The sequence below is a fragment of the Grammomys surdaster genome, unplaced genomic scaffold (genome assembly GCF_004785775.1).
Source record: "Grammomys surdaster isolate TR1022 unplaced genomic scaffold, NIH_TR_1.0 125946, whole genome shotgun sequence".
NCBI classification, from domain to species: domain Eukaryota; kingdom Metazoa; phylum Chordata; class Mammalia; order Rodentia; family Muridae; genus Grammomys; species Grammomys surdaster.
In genome coordinates this window covers 2,592,069-2,607,676 of record NW_021620768.1, presented here as the reverse complement: position 1 = coordinate 2,607,676, position 15,608 = coordinate 2,592,069, and the positions used below count along the sequence as shown (strand labels likewise).

The following is a 15,608-nucleotide window of genomic DNA, read 5'->3' as shown; positions in this document are numbered from 1 at the left end:
TCTTCAGGTTCTATGGACCTGGAATTCTTCATCCTGTTCTAAGGTTCTGCAGGCTTGTGCTGTGGGCGTGTCTCAGAACCCACTACCCAGTTCTGAGGGCTCACGGAGCTGAGGCGTTGAAGGACACAGGCCAGTCGGGAGCTGTGTGTGAAGCAAAGGACATCGGCGGCATGTCCTTCTTCTCATCAACATTTCACCGCCTGAGAATCTTTGAAAAGATTTCTGGGATAAAAGAGGGTCTCAAGAATTGGCTGCTGGACATTACAAAGCATCAACACAGAGCAGAAGGGCAACAAAGGAAACGGCCCCACACCAGTGAGACAGCCTTCAGATGCCCACCTCTTTCCAGCATCCCCCTCCTGTCCTTGCTCCTCTGCGATGGGGCCATCCACTTCTATCCCTCCTGTCCTCCCTCAGTCCAGCCCTCTTCTCTTCTCCTCCACTTCAGTCTTATTCCTCAGGGTACCTTATTCCTCAGCAGCCCTCTTTCTAGTGTGCTCCATGTCCCCACTACCAGGATTCCCCAGTGTTTGATCCTCTCAAACATCTCAAGAGCTTGGAGCTGGAGAGAGAGCCTAGTGGTTAAGAGCACTGGCTGCATTTCCAGAGGTCCTGAGTTCAGCTCCCAGCACCCACACGGCAGCTTACCACCCTATATAATGAAGTCTGATGCCCTCCCTGGGCCTACATGCAGACAGAGCACTCATATACATAAACTAAGTAAATAATTTGGATAAATAGGGAGGGTTTCAAGATTCTCAAACTTTGAGGGCTGAAGAGATGGCTCAATGGTTAGAGCATTTACGGCTCTCCCAGAGGCCCTGACCCAAAACTCACGTCAAGCAGCGTACAACTGCCTGTAACTGTAGCTCCAGGGGCTCCGACACCCTTTGATGACCTGCATAAACACGGTGCACATAAACTCAGGCACACATACACTCATAAATAATAATAAAAAAAGTGTTAACCTTAGTGAACCTCACTCAGCCAGAAGACAAGGCTATGAGATAAACTGTCTCCCCTTCAGTCATTCAGGGGCTCCTACGCTGGGGTCTTCCAGTTTCCTGGAGCCGGTTTCTATGTCGCCAGCCAGGGGAGTTCCCAGCAACTGCTTTCCTGCTGGGAGCAGGCACTGGTGGGCTCCTGGCCATAGGCAAGTATGGGAGCAGAAGGGCGGGCGGGGCTGGGGTGGGGCTGGGGCTGGGGCTGTTCACTGACTTTTAGCTTCACCCTGTTTCCTTCAGGTCTCTTTCAGCTCTTGGTGAACCCCATGAACATTTATGAGGAGCAGAAGGTGGTGGCGTTATACAGCTTGGCAAGTTAGTAGTGGATAAAGGCTGGGCATTAGGGCCCTGGAGGAAACTGGAGCTTGCTCCTTCTTCTCCAAAGTCCACAGCTTTAGCCTCTTCTTACACATTAGAAAAGGAAGACAGGAAGCTCAGAGGAGAGAGGCTCCCAACCCCTGCCTTCAATAAGTCCTGGAGTCCCTCTGCCCACACACCATAGGCCAAAACCTACACCTTATAACCTGCTCTGTTGACCACTGCAGCACACTTCTTATTAAGTGTTTGTTCATTCATTCATCCATCCATTCATTCATTCATTCCTTAACAAGGATTCAGAAGTAAACAACTGACAAACACCACCAGCCATTTTGGGAATTTACATTTTAAAAAGAGAAAAATCCCAAACCCCAAAACTCTGTGAGTTACAAGCCAGCCTGGTCTACGGAGCTAGTTCCAAGACAGCCAGCCATGACTACACAGAGAAACCCTGTCTTGAAAAACCAAAATAAAATCAGATGTATCTGGGTACAGTGGCTCACACCTACAACCCCAAAACTTATAAGGCTAAGGCAGGAGGATTGCCATGAATTCAAGATTATCTGACCTACACAGTATGTTCTAGGCCAGTCTGGGTTGCCAAGTAATGACCCTGGCTAGAGGGTCACAAAATATCTGCCACTACTCCATGCGTTAATCTCAAAGACCAGAGGAGAAACATGTCTCTCCTGGCCTGCCCAGGGAAACTCGCCAGCAGACACTTTACATCTCTTTACAGAATCTGATGCCCTTCCCTAAATCTGTTTTGACCCAGGAGGAGGAATTAATGTCACTAGCTTACTGAACACATGGAGTCTTTGGCCATAAGGCCAAGACTACAATAGACTGTTTTCTTGTCTGACCTCTGCGTCCCTGCCCTATGGATGACCTTCCGCTCACATGTGTACAAGTCCCAGGTGTGCTGACTAGGTAGGGCTTATTTTAAGGGGTTAAAGGGTCATGTCTACTCCACATCAGGACTTCAGGCTCCCATGCTTCTAAAATATCACCTCTCCTTGCTCTAGTCTGCCCCTACCTCCGTCAGCCCCTTAGCCCTGGGTCCTGCAGTGAAAAGGGGCATGGCTTCTCTTCCACTCGTTTTTCCCTCTTCTTTCCCTTTCTAGTGTAGCTTTGCTCCTGCCTAGTTTTGACGCATTCTCTGATAGTTTCATATATGTATATAATGAATTTAGTGCCTGGTTCTTCCAGCCCACCCACCCTTTTTTTTTTTTTTGGCTTTTCCAAGCAGGGTTTTTCTGTGTAGCCCTGGCTGGCCTAAAACTCACTCTGTAGACCAGGCTGGCCTGAAACTCACAGATATCCAGCTCCCTCTGCCCTCTGAGTGCTGGGAGTAAAGGCATGCATTCCACACACTGGAGTGAATGTCAGTCTTTTAAACCCCACCTTCCCTTCGCTCACCCTGCCCCACCCGTGAGACCTTTCTTCCCAATAAGTCCCCCTCCCCTTTCCATGGCTTCCTTCTCTCTGTGACCTACTGTGTTTAATTAGAATTCCTTGAGCAAACACGGGTAGGAAGTTATTTACTGATGTAAGGGCAATTTATCAATAGCTACACCACTCCCTCTGGCCTCTCCTCCCAACCCCAATTCAGCCCACCACACTTTCCCCACCGAGACAAGGTCTCAGGTAGCCTAGGCTAGGCCTAAACTCCTGATCTCCTTGTCCTCACCTCAAAAGTGCTAGAGTTACAGGCTTCCTTTCTGTTTCTTATGATGTCAGAAAGGGGAGAAGAAACATTGGAGGAGAAAGGACAAAATCTTTATTTATTTTTATGATGGGGACGGGGCCAAAGTCTTAAGTCACCAGTGCTGTTATAATTCTTCACCAGTACCCTTGGCATGGCATGGTAGGCTCCTCCTTTGAGATGTGCATCCACCCCAACCCCCAGCAGACTGTCCTTGTGGATGGAGAGCCTCAGGCCTGCTGCCTTCAGGAATTGCTATGTACCTTGTAGTTGCCCTCTCCCCTAGAGAGAAGTTGCACACTCTGGGATCGACACAGGACAGGGCCTGGAGCAACCCGGCCAGCTGCTACAGTTCTGTTGGAATCTAGCCCACGAGGAATGAGGCAGGGTCCCTCCTTGTGACAGTCCCTAGAGGGTCTGGACTTGATCTGTAACGTCCCATCCTCAGACTGTCCTCCTGTGCCTGCTGACACTGTTAACCTTCACTCCGTCCTCAGACTGTCCTCCTGTGCCTGCTGACACTAAGTGTTGCCCTTCGCTTCCAGAACACTCACATTTCTGCTTTATTTTTATCAATTAAATGAGTGCTCTTGTAGCTGCAACCATTCTGGAATCAGCTATGTAAAACAGGGTGGCCTTGAACCCACAGAGATCTCATCTGCCTGCCTCCCAAATTCTGATGTTAAAGGCATACACCACCATACTCAGCCCATCCCTTCTCCTCTCTCCCTCTCTCTCTCTCCCTCTCTCTCTCTTTCCTCTCTCCTTTTTGGGCAGGGTCGCATATATCTCAGACTGAGGATGGACTTGACCTTTTGTTTCATTTACTTCCACTTCTTAGTGCTAATATCAGAGGCATATGCCACCATGAGGCCTAGGTTTGGGGTTGGTTTGGTTTGGTTTGGTTTGGTTTTGGTATTGGGGATCAAACCCAGGACATCATGAATGTCAGGCAAGCACTCTATCAACTGGGCTACACTGCCCAGTCTTTTTTACTTTTTGAGACTGAGTCTCATGGAGTTGATCAGGCTGACTGTGAACATGCTCTACAGACCAGGTAGGCCTTAAACTTTTCTACCTTCCTGCCTCAGGCTCTTGAGTAATTGAAGTAATAGGCACGTGACACCAGACCCAGACCTCTCTATCTAAAAGTATTTACCTACTTCCTGTTGGTGAGTACAATGACCCAGCCCTCCTCTCCTTCTATAAACTGGCTGGGTAAAGCAAAAGACTCACTTTTTGCCTTTGTGTGAAGCTGAGGGAGCTCCTGGGACATAAAACAGCGCTCTGTCTGTCTGTCAGCTATTGTCTCAGCTTCAGTCTTTGGCCAGAAGGCCAAGACTACAGAACAAGTTTCTTTGCTGCCCTATAATGCATAGATTGGTTTAGGCAAACCCAGACTCAACCCCCAGGGGCCAGGGCAGAACCAGGCTATTGTCCTTGAACAAAATCCAAGTTGTGTTAACAAGTGAGAAGGCAGAAGGAAAAAAAAAAACTTCTGGGTGTCATCCAGGGTCTGCCACAAACCTGTATGTCTAGGTGGAGCCACTGGGAGGAGTGTAGCTGACAGGGCACAGGGTAGCAGCAACTTGAAGACCTGGTAAGAAATGGGCATAGGCCAGGGCCCTGTGGACTTATGGACAAAAGACTCAGTGGTCTGGGATCATGGGAGAAAGTGGGATGGGCCGATCACCAGGGTCTATCAAGCATGTCTAATGGTTTGGAGTCTATCCACCAAGTGTAAAAGGAAAACAGAATTGAAAAAGGGAAGGGCCATCATCTGAGTTATGCTTTTATAAGATTATTGCAGCCACTGAAGTGGAAGGCAGTGAGGGAGGAAGTATGAAGACCAGTTAGAAAGTTTCTGTCCATGGCACTGCAAAGATGGCTCAGTGGTTAAGAGCACTGGCTGCTCTTCCAGAGGACCTGGGTTCTATTCCCAGCAACCACATTGAACAGCTCACAACTGTAACCCTAGTTCTAGGGATCTGACACCCTCTTCTGGCCTCCATGGGTTAGCAGCTTACATGGTGCACATACAAGCAAACCCACTTATCCATGTGAGGTAAAATAAGAGACAAACAAGGGAAGCCTCAGTCCAGGAGCTCAGGGTAGAGCTCAGCGGGAGACGCTTACTTTGCATGTGCAGGGTTGGACCCTGGCATTGCAACAGAAGGCTCTAGTCCCAGTGAGTGATCCGGGGGCTGGGGAGGACAGTGGAAACGGTGGGAGTCTAAGTATTTGGGGTTTGCTCTGGCCATCATTAGGCAGAGACTCAGTCTCCACGGGGATCATCTTGTACCCTGACTAGCTCATGCTGTTCCTTTGTCCTGGACTGCCATCTGTGCCTCCTAACAACAGTTACTCATCTCCCAGGCCCAGCTGACACATCATCTCCTTTGTCCAGCCTTCCCAGCCCCACCCCTCCCTGCAGAAATACCCACGCCCTCCTTGGCTCCGCAGCGCTCTCTATAAGCCCCTCCCTGGTGCACTGAGCACGTCTGTCCCGCAGTAGTCATTTGTTTACATGTCTGTCTTTCTCTCTGGGTTATGAGCTTCACGGAGCTCACTGTCTCCGTGTAGAGACCGCATGTGCCGCCGCTGTAACCTACCAGGCACACACATGATTAAGGGCTAGCACATGGGAAGGGTGAGGACTTGAGTGCTGTGGGTGTAGAGCACCAGGGATGTCCAGGGAGGGAGCTGACGGCTCCTCTGACCACCTTGCCCATCAATGCCCATTTTCTCAACGTCTCCTTTGCTGGCTCTGCTCTTTCATCACCTAACATAAATATGCATCCAGCCTGGCACCCACATCACACTCACACACGTGTGATCATGACTTTTCTATCTATCCCTCATCATCTCCTCAGGACCTGACTGAGACAGACACACAGCTGTGCTCTATAAATGGCTGGCAGATGAATGAATGAGTGTGTGAGTGAATGAGGCCTGAGACGTCTATTAGAGCAGGCATAAGTGGAGATGAGCCGGAATAGAGCCAGGGGAAGGGTAGGGCAGGTGAATGCCTGATAAATGGCATTTGAGGCTGTCTCCTTACTTTACCTCCCATGTTCTGGATCTCCCAATAGGCTTAGGGGCCGTAGGCTGGGGGACCTCCCCTCACATCCGCTGTGCCAGTCTCCTGTTGGTACCCAAGATGCTGGGCAAAGAAGGCAGACTCTTTATCATGGGATACGCTTTGGCTGCTATCTACAAAGGTGAGGAGAGGCTCCCTCAAAGTGCCAGTCGGTGATGCCAAAGCAGTAACCCTGGGCAGACCGTCCAGTGAGGGTCATGTTGCTGAAAGAGGAGAAAGAGAGAGAGAGAGAGAGAGAGAGAGAGAGAGAGAGAGAGAGAGAGAGATCCAACTTGGTTTGGCTTCCTTAATTTATGGGGTTGAAAAGACAATGATTGAACAAGACCTCTCACAGACTTGCTCAAGCCTGTCGTTACACAGCCCTAGAAGGTAGGTGGCCTATGGTCTAGTAGGTGGTCTGTATGCAGAGAAGGTGGCTCTAAGAGGGGACTGACTCTGCAGGAAGGTGACCTACTTGGCCTCTTCTGCTAGGGCCGGTGGCCAATCTACAATCCAACATCAACGAGGTGATAGCATCCCTGGGCTGCACTGTGGAGCTGCAGATCAACAACACCCGAGCCGCCTGGCGTGTCTCCACAGCCCCTTTGCGGGCAGTGATCAAGAACATGCTGGTCAGCACACTGTACAGTCCCTAAACCCAAGACTGAGTTGGGTTGGTCTGGGAACATGGCCCTGGATCTATGGTCTCCTAGTAGGAACGTTCCTAGTATATTTTATACCACTGCTCCCAAACACTGCAGAGCCCTTCCTGATCCTGGGGTGTTAAAAACCAGGAGGTCAACATACCCTAGGGACATGAATACCTGTATGTTTCCACATACCCACATGGGCAGGACTCGCTCAGCTCTGCAGCTGAACTAGAATGTTGGGAAATTGGAAATATTGACTTCTGAAGCCCAGAGGATCAGAGAATGGAATATTTGGGGGCTATTGGCTAGGGGGTTGGGAATGTTAGAGAGATGAGGATTGGGGGAGGGGAGGCCATGGGGCTATGGGAGACTAGCATTGAAGAGCAACCTTCCCAGTTACGGGAACCACTGAGCAATAAGGATAGAGGAAGAGAGAGGCCTCAGGAAAAGCTGAGGGTCTGAGAAGTGTGGAAAGGCTACTGAGTATGAGAGTTGTAGGGTACTGGCGGGGTGATTTGTCTCAGGCCTAGACCCCTGGAGGTGTGGATAAGAGCATTGCCAGAAGACAAATTGGCAGGCCGAGTCTGTAATTCCCTTTCTTTGCTCCCTCCCACCTTGCAAACCCCAGAGCAGCAAAGATTCGTTGCAAACAGAGATTCAGAATGTCTCTGTATCCTTTGAGGACCTGGATGACCAGGTGAAGAGTGACATTGGCTACTCATCTGAGGACAGGAAGACAGACCCAGGCACAGAGGCTCTCGGAGCCTCCCGAGCCCGACCCTACCTGTCCACACAGATGATGTATGAACTGAGGACCAAGCTACGCTGCACCCGTGAGGAGGATTCCTGAGCGGGACAGGGGTGGGGCAGAGTTTGGGGCCAGGATCTAAATCAAAGCACGGGAGCCCCAGCCACCTCTGTCTTCTTGCGATAGATATAGTAAACAAGGCCATCCGAAGCTGCCGCCGCTGGTTTGATAAGAAGCATAAACGGTGCATGCAACGCATCTGGGCCCCAGTCATTAACAACCTGCTCTGCCTGCCAATGAAGTTCAAGTTCTTCTGTAGCATTGCCAAGGGTTAGTGGCAGGATGGTGCAGAAGGGTCCCCTGGATTAAAGGAGATGAGTCCTCAGTGACCACAATAGGTATAAGGCAGGAAGAACACAGGCAGGTGTAGAGTGGGGGTGCTGTGGGTACATGAGCTCACTCCCTACTCACGGCTCTGTAGTGAAGATGAGTTCCAGCCATGCTCTGCATCCCGTCTCTCCACTGGAAAGACCGGGATAATAATAGTTCTCATCCCCGTAAGGGTTTTGAGACTTAATGGGCTGATGCATGCCAACTCCTAACAGAAGTGGTACCCAGAGGAACTGCTCTAGAAATGCTGGATACCACGATTAGTATTTGGTATGGTTAAGGATAGATGTAAAAATGGGAGTGGAGCGTCAGGCCATGTTTGCCGGGTGGGAGAACCCAGGGCTCGTAGAGGAGGGAGGAGTGGGTGCCGTGGAAAGTCAAGGGCAGAAACTCCTAGAGGAGTAGCAGCTGAAGGGAGGGCAGCCAGGCCTGGGATGCAGCCTGGATGAGGAGGCCCTGACTTGACCCCACTGCCCACCAGTGATGGAGATCTGGTGTCAGAAACGCATCCCCGTGGAAGGCAACTTTGGGCAAACCTATGACTCGGTCAACCAATCTATTCGTGGTCTGTCTGGAGACTTTTCAGCCCGTATTGACATTAAGGTAGGAGGCTAAGGTATGGAAGAGGGAGAGGTGCAGACACCAGGAGGGGAGGAAGGGAGGTATCCAGGCCAGGATCAAGGCAGGAAGAAGGACAAGAGAGAGGCCCAGGGATGAGGTGTCTGAGTGTGCAGCTGGAATGACTAACCTGACGAATCACACCCGCCTGTGGAACACACATGTCTGGCTTGGGGGTGGGTGGATAGCCAGGCATGAGATGGTGTCAGTGTGGGTACAGGAAAGCAAGATTGTCACAGAGACTGGTGAGCAAGTAAAGGGGCAGCCCCTGGAGGTCCTGGGAGAATCGGGGGGCTTAAGTAGGGTGCCAGTGGAAATGTGTCATCAAGAGGCTGGTGGGGTATGGCGAGACGGTAGCGGGCTGTCTGCACTTGGTCCCTTCCCAGGAACAGAATCAGTCCGCAGTGGTGGGTCTCAACACGAGCTGGGAGCACGTGAGCATCGAGCTGCGGGACTACATTCACCAGCAGGAGGCCCGTCTGCACTGGGCTGTGGGGCTGCTGCATGTGCTCCTGTCCTGCACCTTCCTGGTGGTCTTCCATTCGTGAGTCAGCAGCCCCACCTGTTGCCCCTTCTCCCACTCTGGGTGGGAGCCCTTTGCAGAGCCGACACCCCTAATTTGGAATCTGACTCTGATTTGCCTGTTTTCACAGCTAATGGGCATGTGAACATTTTGTAAGAAGAGAGATTACCCGTGTTCCTACTGTCTTAAAAAAAGCAACCATCGTCACTTATCTGCCTCCTCCCGGCACCCATCCGAACACTGGCCTTCCCCCACACACATTTAGCTTTGACTGTAGACTTTTTCCCTTGCCCTTCATATTCCCCTTGACTCTGACTTTGTGAGCCATTTTTATCACCTAGTCTTGCTTTCATTCTCTCCTGCCTGCTGTGTCGGCAGCTTCTTTCCTTCCATCTAGAACAAAGTCCGCAGCCCTGCCCAGCTTTGGTGTCCACCTGGGGCTGCCCTGGCCCTCACCGTGCTCAGGTTCACCCACTGACTTCTGGACCTTCTCCTCTTCTCCTCCACCTCCAGCATCCGGGCTGGGCAGGAGATGGACGAGGGCAGCCATAGGGACCCTTGCTGTCTGTCCCTGTTCTTCAGGCTAGAGTGGCTCCAAGTGAATGATTAGGTAGCCAGGGCCCTGTGGAAGAACAAAGGTGAACGAGCCATATTGCTGCCCTGGAGACATCCCTTGTCTAGTTGAGATGGTGAAAAAGAAGACACAAAACACAAATGGCTCAAGGGCCTTAGTATGGACTGGCTGTGGGGACAGGTGTGGAGGATATGGAGGTTCCATAGGGGTGGCCATAGCTACACCCCAGAAGGCTGCAGGTAGGATCTGTGGTCAATGGAAGGACGGGTGGTGTTCTGAACTAGGCCCTCCACATCTGCAGTATACAGGGCAGTGGCTGGGTGGAGGGCTGAACTGACAGTGGCTTGGCTAGAAGAGTCTGGAAAGCTCTGCAGGAAGGTCCTAAACAGGAAGGTGGCCACAAGATGGATGGAGGGGAGGGCAAAGAGGGGGCACAGGGGCAGAGGCCAGGCTAGGTCAAAGGTTAGGGAATGAGGACAGAGTGAGGCAGGACAGGAAGATAGTCCAAAATGGAAGGAAGTGGAAAGATTCAGATGTTCTGAAAGCCAAGTTTGGAGAGGGAAGGGAGAGTCTAAAGTCGCTGCCAGGCTTTCAACCTGGGTGAGATCACTCAGAAACAGGACAGAGCTGGGGGGAAGGGATGTTGCCAGCAAAGAAAACCCAATATTGCAGTAGTAGGTCTCTCCACAAGGGGGCGCCCCAGTCTATTTTTGCATTTTCTGAAGACTCCCAGTGGCATTGTTCTTCATAAGTGGGATTTATGTTTCATATTTTGCAGTTTAACATAGTTCTACAATTTTTTGGGTTTTTTTGTTTTGCTTTTTTGTTTTTCGAGACAAGGTTTCTCTGTGTAGTCCTGGCTGTCCTGGAACTCACTCTGTAGACCAGGCTGGCCTCGAACTCAGAAATCCGCCTGCCTCTGCCTCCCAAGTGTTGGGATTAAAGGCTAAGTGCATGCGCCACCACTGCCCGGCTAGAATGTTTTTCTTAGGAAGCAAGTATTATATGGGACTTTGGGAGCTACGCAGAGAACACTCACATATGTATACGTATGTCTCCACACACACAGCTCAAGGGAAGTCAGAAAGGTCAGGGTGTGCTGGAGAGACAGGAGGTGTCTGGATATGGGGCTTTGTTTGAGGTGTACAGCAGGTAAAGCTGGAGGGCATGGTGGATATCTCCTTTAGTCCCAGAACTCAAGAAGTAGAGACAAGCCGGGCAGTGATGGTACAGCTTTAATCCCAGCACTTGGGAGGCAGAGGCAGGCGGATTTCTGAGTTTGAGGCCAGCCTGGTCTACAGAGTGAGTTCCAGGACAGCCAGGGCTATACAGAGAAACCCTGTCTCGAAAAACCAAAAGAAAAAAAGAAGAAGAAGAAGACATAGAAATAGGCAGATGTCTATAAGTTCAAGGTAAGCCAGGGCTACGTTGTGAGACCTTATCTCAAAAATAAACAAAATAACAAACAAGTAAATAAAATTAATATGAGAGCCATGGTCCTGAGTGATTCCTGCAATCTGGAGAGTTTTCTGATTCCGTGCATCTATTTCATTCTTCCTGCAAGACAAGCGTCTGCCCCTAACTCACAAACTGCTTACGCCCTCCCTCCTCTGTTGGGTCTCAGCAATCACATAGGTGTATCTCTACTGCACAGCCAGAAGGCAGGGAAGCCCGCTTCCTTCATCACCAGGTCACCTGGCCCAGGCTTCAGATGCAGGGATGCTCAGGGAATACCAGTTGATCTGATGACTGTGTCTAACAGAAGCCCATGGACGGGTGTGGATGGGGAGACACTGATGCAGAAAGATGGAGACAGCCCTGCCTTTCTCTCACAGAGCCTTCACCTACATGGATAACTACAACTGGAACATCCGCTTTGACAACATCTACATCAACACCTATTTCTATCAGATCGATGCGCGCAGGAAGAAGCTGGTGCGGGAACTCAACCCTTCCAGAGGATGCCTTATTGTGCCCTGTGTGGAGAATGAGGGCCCTTAGTATTCTTATTTATAGAGATATTTAAAATTCTTTTGTATGGATATATGCCTGCTTGTCTGTATGTGTGCCATGTGTATAGTGCCTTCGGAGACCAGCAGTGGGTGTTGGATTCCCTGTAACTGGAGTTACAGGCAGTTTCAAGCCACCTGATGTGGGTGTTGGGAACTGAACCTGGGACCATTGAAAGAGCAGCAAGACCTCTTAACTTTTTTCAGGGCAAACAGAGTCTGTTGCCACTCCGCAAGGCAGAAAAGAAATCTGTTATCTTCCCTTTCAAGGCTACTATCCAGGCCTCAGAAATGCGGAACCTGGTGAGACTGAAGCGGGGAGTGGGTCTGGGGATGGGTGGCAACTTGCCAGTAGGACTCTGAAGGTGGAAGGCAAAGGACAGAGGGTACCCAACTCTACTTTCCCGGGCTACCTACAGGTAAGGGAGCTCCTAGAAACTCTGCCTATCCTGCTGCTGCTGCTGGTTCTGTTCGCCATCGACTGGGCACTCTACTCTGTCTTTGACACCATCAGTCGCCACTCCTTCCTGCAGTACTCCTTTCGCAGTGAGCCCAAGGGGCACCCCCCTCCTGTCTCCCATACTTCCTTCCTTTTCTGCATCCTTTCCCTCTGTCTCCCAAGAAAAGCCTCAGCCCCACAATTCCAGCTCTCACCGGAAACCCTCTCTCCACTCTGACCAGGCAGTCACAAACTGGAGGTAAAGGTTGAAGGAGACTCCATGCTCGCCAACCTTCTTCGAAAAACCATCGGAGCTTTGAACACCTCCACGAATACAGAAGTGGAAACAAACAACATGCGTGAGCGATGCAAAAGGCCGGGATCTGTGGAGTCGAGGGCTAGCGCCCGAGTAAGGGTAGGGTTGGAGACTGGACTTTACAAGAGGAGAGAAGGGGTCTGGCATGAACTGGAAAGATCAGAGCCAAGCGTGCTTAGATCAGAGAAAAATGGTCGCCAGAGCTTTGAGGTCTTGCTTGCTTGTCCAATAGACCTTTCTGCCACAATGAAACCGAAATCAAGCAGCCTCCAGCGGTGCTGATGGAGGGGTGGGGGACAGATAGTAAGTAACTATGGTATTTACAGAGAAGCTATGCAGATGGAGGAGAAGAGGCAGAGGAATCAAACTGGAAATCCACCCTGTACCTCTTACTGGGCTAGGGAGATCAACTTAGCGCTGCTGTCAGCTGGCACTGACCAGATTGCTGATAGTCTGCCTTCTCTCCCAGCCTGCCTGCCCCGACCTGTTGGCCTGAATGCCAGGGGCTATTTTACGGCTTCACTGCCAACCTTCCTGCTTACGTGTCTCTGCCTAGCTCAGGCCTTTGGCTACCGACTCCGGAGAGTCATCGCGGCCTTCTACTTCCCCAAGGTGAACTGGCAGACAGCTCCACCTCTAAACACACACGCACTCGCACACGTGTGCACACTCGTGCTCACATACACACACACACACACATGCGCACACACACACATACACACTCACACACACAACTTTCTACCACCCGTGTCCTCCCCTGCTCTATCACTCTCACGCTTCCTCTTGCTTTCCACCCAACCCCTCAGCGAGAGAAGAAGCGGGTTCTGTTCCTCTACAATGAGTTACTGAGGAAGAGATCAGCTTTCACTAAACTGAGGCGGGCCGCCATTGTTCGTCGGGCCCGTCGGCAGAAAGCTCCAGTAAGTACAGTCCCTTGCAAGCCTGCCAGCTCTCTACAGGGTCTAAAGACTCTCAGAGAAGGGACATCCTTTATAGTATACCCAGCACCTTCAGTGTCCCAGGCCTATTGAAGCTGAGTGGTTTTGGCAGTTGTGTCCCAAGTCCTGTTGGAGCTGAGTGGGTCTGGCAGATGCAGGGTAGGTTAGAGCTGTCTGTCTCTGAAACTCAATACTCAACACAGCTTGGAACATGCATGTGCCTTCAGGAAGTGGCAGAGAGAAGTGAGGTCTGATGGTCTGTTCGTAGGGCAGCAATGACACCATCTGAAAGAGACCACAGACAAGCCCAAGGTGGTTCCAGAAAGTGGAGAGGAGGGAGGTGGTCGGGGCTCAATAGGGTTTCAGGAGGGAACATGCAGTCTTTGGAAAACACAGAATCGGAACCAGGTTTGCGTCCACACTTTCTGAAGCCATAGGAGCCTGGGGTCCTCACTGTGTCTGTTCTCCCCTTGGAAGAACAGAGAGTGTAGATAGGTCTGTGAAGCCATTCTTCGGTGTTGGAAGAGTGGTATTGGGATTGGCTACCAGAGAAGCCTTGGTTTACGTCCAGCTCCATCCCTGTCATTATATGGCAGCTGTGTGACCCTACCCAACTGCCTTGCTTTCTCTGTTCTGTAAGACGGTGTGAACTACTTCGTCTGTTCAGTTGTTTCAATGCTTGGGTTTTACTTCATTGTCAATTGCTGATGTGAGAGTAACATTCTATATGCATGCTAGTTGCCATGGTGTGCCCTGAGCAAACACTATCAGCTCTCTCACCAGAAAGAGAGATGGTAACAACAACAACACATGCACACACACACACACACACACACACACACACACACACGGCTGAGCAAGTGCACACAGAGGGTGGTGGGGATGGAACAGAAAGCATGAGCTCTGATGCCGAGCCTGATGACCTGAGTTCCAGTTCATCCTCCTGGTAGAAGGAGAGGACTCCCACAAGTTGTCCCCTGACTGCCACACATACCCTACGGCACACATCAGCAGGCTGGGGTTCCTTGACCTGGCCCTGAAGTAAACTGAACTTGAATGGCTACATGAAGTAGGAGGGATACGTGTTCTAAGGAACGGGGTGTGAAAAAACTCAAAGACCAAAGAGGATGCTGAGGCCAAAGGCTAAGCTGGGGGAAAAGCCAAGTGCACGAACAGGCCTGGGAGCGCTCTGAATGGCAAGCCCAGATCTGCTCTTAACTGGGGAGGGAGGGGGAATGTCTTAGGCAATGGTCTGGGAAAGATTCCTGGCAACTGTATGAAGACAGTATTCGGAAAGTGAACCACTGAGAGGAATCCGGCAAGGCTTAGGATGTGGTCCCTGCCAGGCCTGACTCAGATCTGACTTAGGAAAGTTACACCATCTTTCTGAATTTTATTTCTTATTTATTTATTTTTTGCCCTCATGGGTGGCTAGTGTCCAGGAAGGCCGGAAGATCATTGGATTCCCTGGAACTCAAGTTACAGACAGTTGTTAGCGCTATGTGGGTGGGTGCTGGGATTCCAACCGGGTCCTCTAGAAGAGCAGTCTAGGTTCTTAACCACTGAACCATCTCTCCAGCCCACCTGTAAGGTGTAAATTACCATAATCTGTCTGCCCTCCTCCCTTGTAAGCCTCATCGTAAGAACCACATTAAGCTGCTCTACAGGCAGGCGTACATAATAGTTGTCGTGGGTCATCCTTGGGAAGTGAGTTTGGGCACGCTAGGCTCCACATTCCATCATGGAGGAAAGGAGACTCTTTGGACTCACTTCCGTATCACCCTCACCCTCCAGGGCTCTTCTTGTCAACCCCAGATTCCTCCAACATAGCATTGTCAGGTCTTGGGAATTAATACTTTAAGAGCTGCCCAGTGCCCCTGACATCCCTTCCTGCTCAGCCCACCTGGCATTAACCAAACCACCTCATCTCCCAACAGCGCCACTACCTGGTGGACGCTCTGTACCGACGGTGCCCTCTCCTGCGCCGCTTGACGCGTCTGCGCTGCGTGGTGTGTAAGGCACTGGAGACGCCCGAGTCCTACGTGTGCCCCACGCCAGACTGCAAGGCCCTGTACTGCCGGTCGTGCTGGGACGACATGCAACGGCGGTGCCCGGTGTGCACGCCCCGCGAGGAGCTCTCTTCATCCGCCCACAGCGACAGCAACGACGACGCTGTATATGGCGAATGAAGGGATGCTGCCCGCTTTCTTGCTTAATAAAGTGTGATGTACCAGCTCCTGCGGCTGGTGTTTTGCAGGGATCGGGGACTGGGTGAGCCGGAAGAACCGGCCCGCACA

General features: G+C 51.1%; 1 protein-coding gene across 1 annotated transcript; it reads left to right on the top strand.

The window, feature by feature from the left end:
- The first annotated feature begins 80 nt into the window (after positions 1-80).
- Positions 81-15,542, top strand: Dcst1 (DC-STAMP domain containing 1). The gene is made up of 16 exons (XM_028753332.1): positions 81-315; positions 1,028-1,153; positions 1,245-1,319; positions 6,120-6,248; positions 6,599-6,738; positions 7,385-7,589; positions 7,691-7,834; positions 8,376-8,497; positions 8,899-9,056; positions 11,445-11,544; positions 11,826-11,921; positions 12,038-12,164; positions 12,300-12,416; positions 12,843-12,985; positions 13,180-13,293; positions 15,249-15,542. The coding sequence occupies exons 1-16, from the start codon at positions 171-173 to the stop codon at positions 15,498-15,500; spliced, it is 2,193 nt and encodes a 730-aa protein (XP_028609165.1). The 5' UTR covers positions 81-170; the 3' UTR covers positions 15,501-15,542.
- Positions 15,543-15,608: the final 66 nt, after the last annotated feature.